Genomic DNA, 15,617 nt, shown 5'->3' with positions numbered 1-15,617 from the left:
CTTTACTGGGACTGCTTCTGCCCCTACCACGTCCTCTTTTATTACCCCTGCCATAACCCTGGGTAGACTGTTGGTTATTACTGTTCCACAGTGTACCCTGCCCCTGGGAATAGTTGGATCCTCTCTGGGAATTTTGGCCGCGTGGGCGACGAAAATTGCCATTCCCTCTCCGATTAGCGGGTTTGTTGGTTAGCTGGCCTAGGGATTTGAGTGTCTTATATTTGTCCTTGGCATTTTTCAGCGCGTCCTCGACCGCCTTACCAAACAGATCCGGCTCCACCGGTTTATCTAACAAAGAGGCTTGGGTTTCAGCCTTGAATCCAGACTGCCTTAACCAAGCGTGTCTCTTGATAACAGTTCCTTTTGCTATCAATCTGCCGGCGTTATCCGCGGCATCAAAGGTTGCTTTTAAAATGCAACCGGACACGGCTCTTCCCTCCGCCGCAACTCGTGCCAACTGGCTCTTTAAGGGTTCTGGGGCAGAGTCTATGAGTGCCGCGACTTCTTCCCACTGATGGCAGTTGTAGCTGGCCAACAGGGTGGTGGAGTTGGCAATCCTTGCCTGGTAGGCGGAAGTGGAGGCTACTTTCTTGCCCAAACCATACAGTTTTTTGCTCTCCTTGTCGGGAGGAGCTTCGGACGATGACAAGGGTGTTCCAGCCCTCTTACAGGTATTAGTAAGAACCAGGGAGTCCGGTTTCAGATGCCCCCTTATATACAGCTGCCCTGAAAAGTTTCTCAATCCTGGGGTTCACTGCCCTGGTGAGATTAGGATTTAAAAGTGAGGGGTCTATCCTTCTCTGAATAGATTTAAGGATAGGGATGGTCTGAGCAACAAGCCTCCTTTCTCCCACTAACTCTTCTGCACAGTCCCTCTCCCCCTGAGCACTCCGAGTGTCAATGTGGAAACGTTCTGCCGCTCGGGACAGAACTTCATTAAGGAGAGGTTGATTGTCGGCAGGGGAGTCGGTAATCGGGGGTTCTTTCTCTACCGGGGAATCTACTTTGTAGGTCTCCGGGTCTTCCTCTTCTTGGTCCTCATCATCCCCATAGTAGCCCGTACCAGTTTGCTCTTCCAACATGCCCAAATCTGGATCCTCACAAAAGGATGTATCTCCTTGATATTGGGAGTAAGGCTATATATAGAAGGGGTCCGAATACCGTGTTGGGGCTTCAAACCGGGACTTCTTACTTGGAGGTATTGGATCCTTAGAGCCTGAGGGTGCTGACCCGTCGGGAGTATAGAAGAGAAAGTGTTCAGGGTTGTGTAAAAATCTGCCAAAGAAGACATCCTTGACATAATCCTGTCTATGTCATCACTAGACCATTCTTTAGAACTGGGAATGATCCTTTCTGGGGCTTTCTCCGCCTTATCCTGACTAGACTTACTGGTTTTAGCAGGTGTCCTACGGATAACAGAGGACTGGGACTTGTCTGTCTGTTTATGAGGAGTGGGAAGTTTTTGAGGTGTGTGAGGAGGCTGAAACTGCTTCCTCTGTTGTTTTCCTCCCTCCCCGTGGGCGGAAGAGTGTTTTCCCTGTTTTTTCGCCCCTCCGGAGCCTTCCGACGCCTGGCGTCTAGGCTCGGGGGTGGTGTCCCTATCTTTAGCCCGTGGAGGTAGGGACTCGGGAGCCACTGTTACGCGGTCTGCGGGCGCCGACTCCTGGAGTGCGGTTTGGGGATGGAAGTCTGCTTTGTCTTCAGACGATCGAACTTCCGTTACACTGGGGAGCGAGGCACTCTTGGTAACAGTGGATGATTGGCTGGAGTCATGCGGCGATCTAGATCGAGAACGCCCAGAGGACACAGTTTCGGACCGTTCTCTATGTGCCCCTTTGCGAGAACTCGACGTGCGCGTCGAGTCTCGGTCGGACTTAATGTGCTTTGTGGAAGTGCTGTGGGTAGCGCTTGTGTCGCCGGGGGTCTTCCCCATAGCCGCCCTGCCGGATGACCTTCCGAGGTCGGGGACTTGCGCTCAGCTGTCTCTTGACGCCACGTTGCCCTCGCCGTCTGAAAGTACGGCGTCGCTGCCATCGCTGAAGGCGCCCTCCGCTGCCATGGACTCCTGACGCCTGGCGTGGTGGGCCCAACGCTTGATTGAACGGTCCTTAAGTGTTTTCGGTTTAAACCTACTACACGCTCTGCAGTTCACCTCAGGGTGGTCCCTCGGCAAGCAGAGATTGTACGTGGTGTGCCTGTCGACCCAAGGGTACTTGCGGTTGCACTTGGGGCAGAATTGGAAAGGAGTACCCTTCATACGCACCTTGTGGCAGCGGGCTAGTAAGTGTAGGAATATATAAGAATGTACCTATATACCAAAAGAGTGTAGAGTATGTCCACCCCCCACTCTCCCTACTTGGAGGGCCGAGGCCAGAGGCCTTCCAAGGCCCGGGCCAAGGCCAGAGGCCTTCCGAGGCCCGGGCCGAGGCCAGAGGCCTTCCGAGGCCCAAATCCGTCGTGCAGCTGTCGACGGCTGAATTCTTCTCTGGGCAGGCGTCGAGTGTGGAAGTTCGGTGACTCGACGTTGGGGTGGAGTAATGGGTAAATATAACAATATTTTGCAAAAGTATGGCTAAGGCCAGGGAACTCCGCGAAATGCTTCCGACCAGTATCGCGGAGAAAAAAAAAAAAAAAATTCGGAGGGTCCTACACGCGTGAGGGATCATGGGTACAGTGGACGTCACACTAGGGATAGTATTACTGGCACGCCTTGTGTCGACGCCCATTTTCTAGTTTCGAAAAACAAATGGTAATACTCCGCAGCTTCCCCTAGCTGTCGGCCTATGCACAGCATGTGATCTAAGCAGATTCCACAAGCCTCAGAAATACATATATATAACAATAAGGATTGAGTATTTTGAGAAGACAGTTTCTCAACAATTGCAATGCCATTGAATTACTTTGTCTTTTAGTTTACTGAAATAGTTCCAGTGGGCATACATTTGTTTTAAAAAATTGCTTAGCATAGTTAGCTTATTCAAATTTTCTTAATTAGCAAACACACCCATTTTATTAGCAATGTTGAACTAATATTTGTAATGTCACTGGAAGTAATTTGCATCCAAAACATAAAATGAGCACCAATGCCACATTTTTGTATACAGCTGAAGTAAGATTAGTGAAACGAATCAGGACTGGCAAATTCTTTTCAATTCCACTAGACCTGCAGGTTAAGTAATTTAGTTTACCAACTCGACCTAAAAGAATTGCACTCGACCCATAGCAACGGGTGACAAAAAAATGTAAATGTGCTTACTGTAAAATGGTGCATGTCACCACAAACACACTATGTTTGTCACACTGCTGCCAGCTATGTGCAGGGAAACCTATTTGACATTTACTGAAACAAATTAAATGTTCGATAAATGTTTCAAACATCCCCTGCAAATGATACTCGCCATTCATACACATCTACTTGACTATGCAAGTGGGCGAGTGGACTTTGCAAGCGCTGGCTGAGTGTCTGTAAAATGTAAAAGATTTGCTGCATCAATGGACACATAAATCAATAGATATGATAATAATGCTCTGAAAACAGTTTGGGCAGCTCTCTCCCTCAAGTGCCGATATATAATGCAATCATAATCATAGAGCAAAGTGAGCTCTGAAGGCTAACTACAGTGTGTGCTATTGCAGTACATTGCGTCAATTTACAGTCTGGAAGAAACTATTGATTGTTATTTTGCGTAAAAATCTAGTTAGCCTTGGGTATTCATTATATACGAGGAAAGAAAGTAGGAAACTAAGCAGAGTAGATGGCCTAGCAGGCAGAGACCTGGTCAAACTAGGTGGAATATTGTAGTTTGCTGCCATCTCACTTTCAGGGTAACTGGTATAAAACCGCTCATACGTTTAGCACCAGTTGCACAGATAAATGCAACCAGCTGGTCACAGAACTAGATTTGCCATTAAATGTAGTTGGCAATGTCATGTACATTTTTAAAAGAGTGAAGGAGATGATTAGTAGTGCACCCTTTCTCCATTAGCCCCTCTGAACTTGCAGTGAACAGAGAAGAGGATGGTGAAAGGCATGAGAGCGATGGAGGAATTCAGGGTGAGCAGTGCTTTCATTGAACATGGTCACTTAAATAGCTAGCTTGCTACACAAGTGTCAATTTAATTAGCAAACCTACAGAATTGCATAGCAAATTGCTATGCTACACTGCTTATTTCATGCCTTGTGCCACAAATACATTTTTGTCAACAAGTCAGCATGACAACTGGGGTCGCACGCAGTGCTAGCATTATAGTTTTGAGCCGAGTAGCTAATTGTGTAACCGGTTTTTGCAACATAGTGACCGGAATGTGCCATTTAACATTCCGATCTTGTTTTTCCCCGCCATGGTGTACTCCTGGAAAATTCCTGCTGTTTTTTGTAAACGTTAAAGTTAGAGGTTTTAAATTAATTATATACTACTTTGCTTGGCTTAGGATTTAGGTCTGAGAGGAAAACATGGTATACTACAAAAATTAACTCATGAGCTCCTGTATATATTCCTCTGCATTTCATTTTCTACACACCCTTTCTCTCTTCCATGGTTCCGAATATATGCAAACTTGGGTTCAGCTTGGAGCAGTTTGAACCACCCCCCAGAAAATCATAAGTGTGTCATAAGAATCCAGATCAGAAGTTGCTTTGTCCATAGTCAGAATCACCTGCATGAGCGTGTTTAAACCAGTATAAAAGGCTACGATGACAAGTTGTTTCTCAACAGTGAAACACATGTTTGAGTTTATATTAATTAGTATCATGGAAAAGAGATCATTTGTTAATGTGACACTGAGGACATCTTGTTGCTGGAAACACCATTTCATTGAAATGCATTCAAGACAACTTGATCAAAATGTTGCAGGTTTGCCATTTAGCCCAAAACATATAATAACTTACAAATCCATAACTTTATAGTCGAAACTGCTAGGAACCAGAAACCAACTGTGATGTGAGGTATAAAAAAAAATGATTGGTTCCGCAAGTGTCAAGTTTGTGTGATTTACAATTTTAAAAATTATGACAAATTATGAAAATGAATAACTCCCAAAATAAATATGCCACAGTCGTGTAAAATGTCTGTGTGCAGGGAAACACAGTCTAATGGATTTTGTTTTATTATCACATTTCTGTCAAAGGTCATGGATACAAAATCAAACTGACATCTACAAGACTAGAACATTATGGGAATACCCCAAAGCAGATATTTCGATTATTAAAGACTGCATACCAATAGATTAGGATTAACAATATGGCTGGTTGGAGGAGGATTATTATGAATATTATTTTAAGGAGGGGGAATGTATATTATTTAAGGAAAATTGCAGGGAAAACAATGCACTTTGGCACAAAAATGCTTACAAAACATTTGAACATTGATTTACAGAGCAGAGGACCAATGTCCTTAACAATGGGTGATAAAATGTGGATGTAAGACAAGATGATGCAGGGGAGGTAGAAATATGAACAAGGGACAAGGACCGGGGAGAAGATCGTGGAGGAAGTGCCAAGTGAAGGGGTGACTGACAAGTGCCCTGGGCTTGTCGTAGAGAGGTAGGGGGACAGTAAAACAGGGAGAAATTGTTTTGTGCAGTTGGGAAGGCAATAGGAGACTGGCACACTAGTCTGATCGAGAGAGTACTAAAGAGGAAATTAAGTGCTTAGCAGTGTTGAAGGAAGGTGGTGATGTTGAGGAGATCAAGTCTGGCTGCAGTGGCATATTTGGAGATGAAGAGCAGGCAGTTGTGAGAGGACCGCAGACAACACCAAGGTTGGGAGTGGAAGCAGAGTAGGGAAGGTATTCCGGAGAGAAGAACAGAAGAGAGAGGAAGAGATAGCCTGTTTGGGTGGGAATTACAGAACTTCAGTCTTAGTGGAGTTGAGCATGAGTGAGTGAGATGCCATCCTGCATTTGATGGCAGAGAGACAGTGTTTTACCTTAGCTTGTCCGATAACGAGGGAAAGGAGAGTCATCAGCAAAACGTTGATAAGAGTAGTCATACGAGGAGATTAAGGTGCCCAAGAGCCGAGGCATAGAGAGTGAAGAGAAGTGGACCCAGGACTGACCTTTGGGTAACACGAACAGTAAGGGGGTGAGTGGGGAGTTAAGGCTGTTCCAGGACACCTGGAAGTGCCTGGGGGTGAGATGAAGCAAAACAAGCAAGGGCCTTGTCCCAGATGCCTAGGAGAGATAGTGTTGAGACAAGGATAGAATGGTTGATGGTATTGAAGGCAGCAGAGAGGTTAAGAATAGATGAACGGTTAGCATGACTAGCAGAAAATATGTAGTTGCTGATAGCCGACGGAGTGCAGAGGTCGGAAGCCAGATTGAAGAGGATCCTGGTGGTTGCGTGTGTCAAAGAACTCAGTCGGTTGAAAACTGCTTGCTCTAGGATTATGGAATAGTGAGGTGGAAGAGAGACAGGGCAAACGTTGGCAGCACAGTTCGGAGCTAGGCCAGGTTTCTTAAATATATAGAGATGACAGTAGCCGACTTGTAGCAGGATGGAAAAGTGGCGCTGTCTAGAGGAGTTGATGGAAGTAAGAAATTGAGAAACTCTGGGAACTAGGAGTTTCACTATGTGTGGGAATAGAGGGTCAATGGGGCACATGAAGGGGTATCCCTGATGAGGTCAATCAGGGCTAGAAGTGACAAAGAAAGCCATTGTTGCAGTAGAAAAATAGAAAGCAACATTTATTTAAGTACTACTCCCAAATGTACATTGATTGCCCTACAGTCTAGTCTATGCTCCTGGGAGTGAGTAGTCTAAAAACAAATAATGGATGCTAGTGTTGAAGGAACACTGAACCGGTGAAAGACAAAAGTACTCAGTTTTTCCTGTGGAGCGAAGGACATCACTTGTATAAAAAGCATTGCATTTTTGTACTGAGTGTAGTGTAAAACTGACAGCAATTTCGCACAAATTCAACACAATTTTCTAGGAGTGTAACATTGTGCCCAATTAAAATAGAATCTGTGCGATCCAACCGTTATAGTTGTTGACTCAGGGCAGTGGGCAGTCAAAGCTCCATCTCCTGAAAGCATATCAGTAATTGCCACAGGGTGAAGTAGTCACAGAAATGTTTGTTGATGATGGGTAGCTAAAAGGGATTATTAGTACAAGCTGTGAATCTCATGCAACCCCCCCAATTCAAGTGGATTTCTTTGTTAAGTGGAAAGGCCCGGGTGTCTTTCATCCATTTAAAATAATCTGAACACACTCTCCCAGGTTGGATAGAGGGAACTGAAATTGTGTAGACTTTGTAATTGAGAGAATTACTTCCCCAAACAGCATACCTGGAAATCCAAATTATTCTAAGAATAGTGTACATTTCATACACATGTTGGAAAGCCCCTACACAACATTTATTTGAGAAGCTGTGGATTGGTTATGGAAACAAATACTTGTGTGTGAAAAACAGTGTGAAAAACAGTGGGAATAATGCAAGCAAATACATTTGTCTTTTGTAAAACCAGTTTATGATGGTGTAACATTGTGCCTAGCAAAAAACTGGAGATCACCTTTGTTTGGAACAGGACCTTCATTTTATTTAGATACATTTCTGTTTACGAAATCGTGTCTAATGCTTGCTCCAAATAGTGAGATAGAACTACATCAGTGGGGGAGGAGGGTATGGGGGAGAGAGAAGGTGGTGTTAAATTAGTGGTATCGCTCACTATCAACTAAGCAATTCTGGTGTGGCCTCAAACACCTTTGTTTCTAATGATTCAGTGCTTACTCAGCCGGCTTAGTTATGGTTCAGGAATTATATATTTTGGACATATGTGCCATGAAGACGTGGCCAAGGAACTTTTATACCCGGCTTTGAAACTAGTGGTTTTAATATCTATATTTAGAGGTTTAATTGGTGGTCTCCATTTGACCTTTTCTTCTGCCAATGGTTGTTGCTGTAATATATATTTGTGATTGATCATTATTTGTTGCAAGTTTCATGAATATGCAAGATCCAATTGTGTACTATAACAGAATTATATTTTTTGTTATATTTGAGTTTTTTTGTGTTGCTGTCTTTTACTTTTAGTAGCTGAGGGATGGGATTTTAAATTATACAGGTTTTGAATTAACTTAGATTGATTTTGAATGTATCCACAAAGCTTCATTGTATTTTTGATAACCTTGAAAAGGTGCCATTGGAACATGAACACACTTGTCCGCTTAACACCTTTGGCAAATACTTGGTCGATAACTCAAATATATGTTCTTGGTGTGAATAAAAATCAATTGCAATCAGACCATATGAATTATCTCTTGACCAAACTGATTCAATTTCATACTTAAAACAGTACTCGCTTTCAAAGTACACAACTTTGTTACTAATATTGCCACATAGCATGTCAACAAGAGAAGCAGCCGCTCGCATTGTTGGACAGATACGTACGACAGAATTCATAGCATGGAATCTCTGTTCTTGCCACATAAACTACAATGTGCATTACATATTGTAATTTGCTTTATCAAATTGGATAATCAATGAATTACAGTACTCTACCTTTTCCGCAAACACAGGGTTTCCAGAAAGATGACTCAACTGAACAAATTCTAAATGTAAAGTTCCAAATTCTGCAAGAATACTGCTTCCTCCGGAGGCCCAAGGCCAGTTCCTGCCAATCCCACTAGTGAAAAAGAGATAGAAAACATTTCAAAGACTTATCATAGAAGCAACATTAATTACTGATTGTTTTATGATCAGAAGAATCTTTCCTTTTAAAATGAGTAAAACTAGGAACTCTAATCAAACAAAACAACATTTCACTCTTCTGACTATTCCATGGATGGGGCCCCATGAAAAACAGTAAAAATACAAAGAAACCAATTCCTACCAGCCATCAGCACATTTCCTATCGATCCAAACATGCAAAGATCTAATAAGCAGACATCAACTAACGGCATGTTGGCATTTAATTTGCTATTATTTTGTCTACAGGCACAAACAGATGCCATTGTTCACAATCCACGATTACCAAATGCTCATTGAAATAGATTGAAACGTGTCAAATGACTTAAATAGCTGGTCGTTGAACTTCAGGGGTTTAGGCACTGCCTAAAAACAAATCCGACAGGCCATTCGTATTCCAGTACTGCACTTGGAGAATATGATTCCATGGTACAGGTCATGGTCAAATCATGGGGTGACACCTACAACATTTTTTCAAATTATGTAAAAGATAGGAAATTAGTCAATGGCCCATTTGCAAAACACTAGGTAGTTCAGGTTTTGTTTGTAGAGTATTACAAACATTTGAAAACTACCACTGAAAGCCATTTCTATGACCATGGTCAGAAAAGATGATTAGTTGTGTTGTTATTGGAGTAAATTTCTGTTAAATCTGGTAAAATTCACTAAACAAGAGGTTGTTAAAACTAGAAAAAACATTTCTGGCATTTTGCTTGTATAGCTCTTCTACAGTTATCAAAATTGAAGGTGGCTCACAATTTACTTTAGTAACCTTACACAAATGCTTTTCTGAAATAAATTGGGCAAACATCTTCGAAGCAGTGAGCAGACTTGGGTAACAAGAATGTTTAAAGGAAGTGAGAAGTAATTTTAAATGCTGATTAAACGCAGCCAATCCAAAATTTTGGTTCATAATTATTAGTAGGTTTGTAGCTGATATAGTAAAGCAAACAGCCTCTGGAAGATCTGGAGCATAGAAGGCAGGTCATCAGCTGTTGAAACTTGACCGGCTAGTTGATTGCCATTCCAAGCTAAGCAGGACATTGCATAATATGCAGACACATGAATAAAGGCAACAGTCAGTATGTTGCCTTCGCCACACACACAAACATCTCCAAACCAAAAAGACAGTTCAACTCAATGCAATGATTAATCCCTACTCTGGGAAGGACGTATCTACTGAAGGCTGTGGCTTAGGCACAACACGGAGCCCAAATCTGACACCTTTAACCAAAGCACCACCCGGACAGAGCATATCAAGTAATGGTCATTTCTCACTTCTGTAGGTTATTCAGTCCTTACTTCTTAGTTTGTATTCCAAGTCTTGTAGTCCTCTGTTCTGCATGTGTTCTATGCAATACATAGAAATACAACAATGTAACTAAAATATATAATGATAAACTGTCAGCACAAGCCCACCTGAAAGGCTTGTAGGACTGAGCAGAATTGCTCATGTCAGGTGTGTTTTGCTCAGTATCATCTCATTGATGGAGGAATGAAGCAAGTACAGCTAAGAGGTGTTACATAGGGGGTTGCGATATTTGCACGGTTAAGGCAGATATGCAGCCTGGTTATCCACTGATAAAATGCTGCATGCGAAACAGCACAAGAACTGCGTGCCACTCACTGCTGCCCACAACTTTGCTCCCAATCAAGCACACCCACTCATTCATGCCCTAAATTTAGGGTAATCCAATGAGTACCATCGAGTTGCGCAATATTTAATGTAGAGAGGAATCTCTGCAGCAGAGGCAAGCTAGGGCAGTGCAAGTCATGTCTGGTGCGTCACTCTCCCTTTCAGAACGTATTCAAATTAGAACCAATGCCATTATCTGAAAACAGGCGAAGGAACCATACTAGTGTGGACAATTTAGAACAGGGACCAACAAGATGCTGGTACCTCAAAAATAACAGTAAGTATGGGACCAATGTCAGCTGTGGGTCACTAGAGTCATACTCTTGCACAGTGCAAGTGTGCTAAACTGAGGTGGACGATATTTAACGAGGAAGCTGCATAACAGAGTGAAACTAGTGAAAGGTTTAATCAAGTGAGGTGTGCCTAGCCGCTTTACATTTGATGAATATAAAATTAATAGAATTAAGGTGGATAATATTAAATAGCCCGATTTCATGAGCACTGGATTCTCTTTTAAAAGTTGGTAAGAACAGTGAAGAGTCGATTACAGGTTTGGTGCGCCCACATTTACCTTTCAACTTTGAGAATCATAAAACGCACAAGGATCAGTTTGGTAGGATTTGTAAGCAACAAAGGGCAATAGTTTAATGTATTTGTCATTTACATAGAACACATCAATTGCCTCCCTGTGATTTCTTTTGTTATGTATGCTTGATGGGTTAAAGTGCTCATGTGCCGGCTTCAGAGATTCAAGCACTGCCTGAAAGTCACAACCTCTACGGTTAGTCCACCTTTCATTTTCTTTTTTTAAAGTAGCAGTCCGAGTAATATTTATTGGGGATTTATAAAAGCTGCAAAAGCGAGTTGTGCTGTCCTCCCAGGATTTCATGCCGTGACTTGCAGTCTACTCAGATCTCTGCACCGAAAGCTTAATCCACCAATTTATTGTGTTGGATTTCTACGCTAGCCACATGTGCTTCTTGTCTGGATCTGCCCCTTCACAGATTAACTCTGCCAGATAAAACCAGGCTAGATGCATTTTGCCCCTTTCCTGGCCAGTACAGCCTAACGCTTAACACAAAAGCTTTTGTATTTAAACAAACCCAAAAACATACCGGCTATGCCTCTATTGCTATGCAGACACATTGTATTACTCATTTCTGGAACATTACGTTATTAACTAATCTCTTTACGTAAAAACCTGTAAACATTACTTTTTTAGTTTTAGTATTAACATTTTCTATTGCTTTAATGACATTCGGAATAAAACTACAAAAAAGGTAGGACGACTTATATTTTATAACTAGCAATACAAATAATAGACTCCAAGTGATTGCCTAAAATGAGGGAGGGGCAACTCGTTTTATATGTACCGTACATCAACTGCCTAATTCAACCCACAAAGAAATTCAGTATGCAGCCCCTCATTATCAAATGTAATAAGATGTCCGCTACAACAAACACAGCCCTTAAGGGCCAAGATGACCTTCATCTGTAGGACAGAGGTCCAGATAGTCAGAAACCACAGTTCGAAAAACCTCATGTGACCTCAGGTCTTGTCTCCTCTGCCTGGAAATTATTACTGGACAGTAATGGAGGGAGATTTTTAGTAGATATAAGGTGATCAAGGGCAAAAATGTACCGAAGCCCACCTGACAGGAGTGCGTGTAGGGACTGACAGGCCCTTCCTCATAGGCCCGGCAGAGACAAGTAGCAGACATGGAGACCAGGTAAGAGGTAGGTGTGTGTATGCGTGCGCGTGCCCTCTGGCAGCAAAAGGAACATTTCGGGTAAAAGGGAAGGATAGGGCAGTGTAGTGCTGCAATGAGAGTAATTTCCAGCCCATTGTGATGTGGTGGGTTTCAGACACAGAACCTTCTACTAACAACTATAAAATTACAAGTTCCTCACTGTAGGGACTAACATAATCCTAAAACATAGTCACCTTTCCTCCATACTGCATGGGTGTTCCTTGCTAGGGACGGAAACAGAATCGTTTTTCACTTAAAAAAGTATTTCCCTTTTAAATTTAAAGGCACGCAGAGGCGTGGTACCAGGAGCGTGCACTCCGCTGACTTCACCCTCCGGCGCCTCACCTCAGTCCCTTTTTACACATTGTCCAGATTAAGACTACTGACCAACTGCATATTAGAGGGGGGTGGAGGGCTGTATGGAGGAAAGGGGACTATGTTACTCACTACGGTGAGTAACTTGTAATTACTCCTACGTCCTGTCCCCTTTCCTCAATACTGCATGGGTGATTAGAACAGATTATTAATGCTTAGGGGGGAGTGGTGACCTACAGCATTACGCAAATAGATCCCTCAGCACTGCTTTGCTTGGCCAAAAGCCACATCAGACCTTGCACTGCTATACAGACAATGCTTGCAAAAAGCAGACAGGGATGCCCATGTCGCCACTCGGCTGATGACCTGCCAAGCCACATGCCTTGGCAACACCACTGAAGTAGCCTTTGCCCCGATTGCATGGGCAGTAAATTTGCTGGACAATACTTGTCCTGCCCCTCGTAAGCTTCCCCTATAGCCGCCCCCATCCATCTTGCTATGGAAGCTTTAGAGGCTTCAGAGCCTAGCTTTGATCCTCCAAAGGTTACGAACAAAGCGTCCGACTTGTCCTTTCCAGGTAGAACATCAGAGTTCTTCTAACATCAAGACAATGCAGGAACCTTTCTGCGACTGCATATTGTGTGAGAAACTCAAGGGTGTTCTCACCTCTACCCCCTGGGGACCCTTTGCTCAGGTGGCATGGGAAGGACCATCGTTTTGGATCCAAACCCTGGGGGTGGACAGGCGAGGGAGGATCACCTGAGTGGAGGGTCCTTGGGGATTGCAGGGAGAATCCCCTTAGGTGAGACACGGTATTCCCTAGGTCATGGTGACGACCTACCCCACCTTCCCTCCAGATTTATGGGAATAATAGAAAAGAGAAGCAATCACACAGGACATACATATTTCCAATTGGAGATCCCAATTACCTAGTTCACATCTACTCCCACAAAAAAAGAAAGAAGAAAACATAATGGCGAGACATGGTATCCCCTTTCCTAATATAGACTCACCCTTTCTTTCCTCAGCCTTCAAGGGCTATGCCCACTCATGCCCCATATTTCCCTGTAAATGCCCACCAAGTACTGAGAAGAGGAAGAGGCAACTATGAGCAAAACACACTTCCTATTGCAAACAATACTCAAGTACGGAGATGAAGAAGAGGTGTAAGCGCATACAGTACTGAAGGTCAGGATGCCCCAATAATTGGGCTCATTATAGCAAAGCAAATCAATTCAACAACACACCTGAGGCCCCTTAACAGTGCTTAGGTGTATAAAGGAAGGAGAGACAACCAAGTGAGGAGAGAAAGGGAACTGCTGGGTTGGAGCGAGACTAGTAAGTCTGAAGATCGGCAACGATCCCGGAGGACATGCAGGACCCGGGGAGAAAGTGTCGCACAGCGTTTGCAGGACCGTGAGCCTTCAAGGTGGAAGGCGGGTGGACACAACTGCCGAACATTTGAGCTGCAGACAGCAGCAGAGAAGAGAACGCGTTCTGCATTCTTTGTGGGGAACTTGGAAGCCAGCGTGTGCGAGGAATGTGCCCAGCGAGTGAGCAGAGCATATGCAGTCAGCTTCCCGACTACGGAAGAGGTGAGCGGGAGCAGCAGGAACCGTCACTGGGGGGACGGGAAGAGCCATTGCGTGTCCGAGGACACAGGAAGACTGGAGCGCCGCCATGGGACCGCACGCAAGTAAAGGTCCATAAGCACAAGTGAATGCATACAATATTGAATGGTGAGCCGAATGGAAATTGCTATTAAGAACAAGTGATATTGAATACCACACGAACATTTGGAAGTTAAACCGACACAGTGAATGTCAAATTGTGTATCAGCAACATTGTGAACAGAACTAAAGCATGTGGCAAATTGAACAAACACTATAGAATTCAAACTACACTTGTGGTACAGCAAAGAATGATGCAGAAAAAGGTTACAGTAGCCAAAAAGAAAGCCATGTGTGTAAAACCCGAAGCCCAATGCAGAAGAGCCTGTTATGGGCCAAACAAACCTATGGGGGAGGATTTATGTTTGTGCGATCTGTAGTGGGTGGGCCGCGTGGGTCGATAACTGCGCCTAAACCAGGGAGCCCAAAATGATGACCAGCAAAGGACATTGTAAGTAAGCCACTAAACTAGTAAAGCAAGCCAGAAAGCGAATCAAGTGAACCTGTTTTTTTCTTATATTGAACATTAAGCAAATGACAGAGGTATTACACTAAAATCTTTGGAAAGGGAACCCTGAGAATCTAAGTAACTGAAAAGTGTTATTTTGGGTAAGGGAACTTCAAGATCTTTGTTTTGTGTGAAGTGTACCATATTGAAATTGGGGAAGGGAACTTCAAGGCCTGGTAAAACATTGATGAGACAAACAGCTATCAGAACAGGTTTGAGCCCGAAATAGAAAGTCCAAGAAGGAAGTAAGCTGAGAGCAGCTGAGATTTTACTTTTTTACACTATTTTTTGGTTAAGAAGAAACCCCACACCATGTTTATTTCCTGATGTGAGGGCAAGCATAGGTGTTGACAGAGACAGACATGATCTAGACTTACAGACACAGTCTTCCCTTAGTTTTCCTTAAGCAGGAGAAATCCCTACCTTACTCATAGGGAAGGTTAGGCCTTACACATCCTGACATTTTAATCAAGTTCCTTGAAACTTGAGTTCTGTTGTCTGTCTCATCTCTCTTGATACCATGCATGTCTCACAATTGGGAAAACATTGGAAGCACAATCTCCTCATTCAAATGTAATGAGGAGACCACCATTGGATAGAATGTTGGGTGAGTGCAAAGCACAACCTTGTCCTTGTGGAAGGTAGTGTATGGTTCAATGACAACCAGCGCTTGTATTTCACCGACTCTGCAGGCTGATGTGAGACCCCACCAGCAATGCCTTTTTGATGGTGGCCAGTCTAATATCTGTGGTAGACATAGGCTTGAACAGCTTATGCGCAAGTGTGTTTAGCACCACCGTTAGATCCCAGACTAGGTGCGGGCGCTTTACGGTGGATGCAGCCTTGTCAGTCCAGTAAGATGTCTCTTCACCACCTGATTTGACGTGGCATCTGAATATCTACATGCCAGATAGGTGTGACACGCGCCCACTTGTACTCACAACTTTGCCAGATGCAACAATAAGGGCAGTGCAGGTCGAGGGAGCAAGCCATAGGTTCTACCTGGTTATCTGTTGCCCAGAAACAAGTGTAACTACTTGCTTTTGTATTT

General features: G+C 43.5%; 1 protein-coding gene across 1 annotated transcript in view; it reads right to left on the bottom strand.

Moving 5' to 3' along the window:
- Nucleotides 1-15,617, bottom strand: part of MAN1A1 (mannosidase alpha class 1A member 1) — a 538,906-nt gene that overhangs the window by 240,359 nt on the left and 282,930 nt on the right. The window contains exon 6 of the mRNA XM_069606607.1: nt 8,501-8,624. Within this exon, the coding sequence (XP_069462708.1) occupies nt 8,501-8,624 (124 nt within the window). The remainder of the gene's footprint in view (nt 1-8,500; nt 8,625-15,617) is intronic.

The sequence above is a fragment of the Ambystoma mexicanum genome, chromosome 4p (genome assembly GCF_040938575.1).
Source record: "Ambystoma mexicanum isolate Mex_15411 chromosome 4p, UKY_AmexF1_1, whole genome shotgun sequence".
Classification (NCBI taxonomy): Eukaryota; Metazoa; Chordata; class Amphibia; order Caudata; family Ambystomatidae; genus Ambystoma; species Ambystoma mexicanum.
This window is presented reverse-complemented; position numbering and strand designations above follow the sequence as displayed.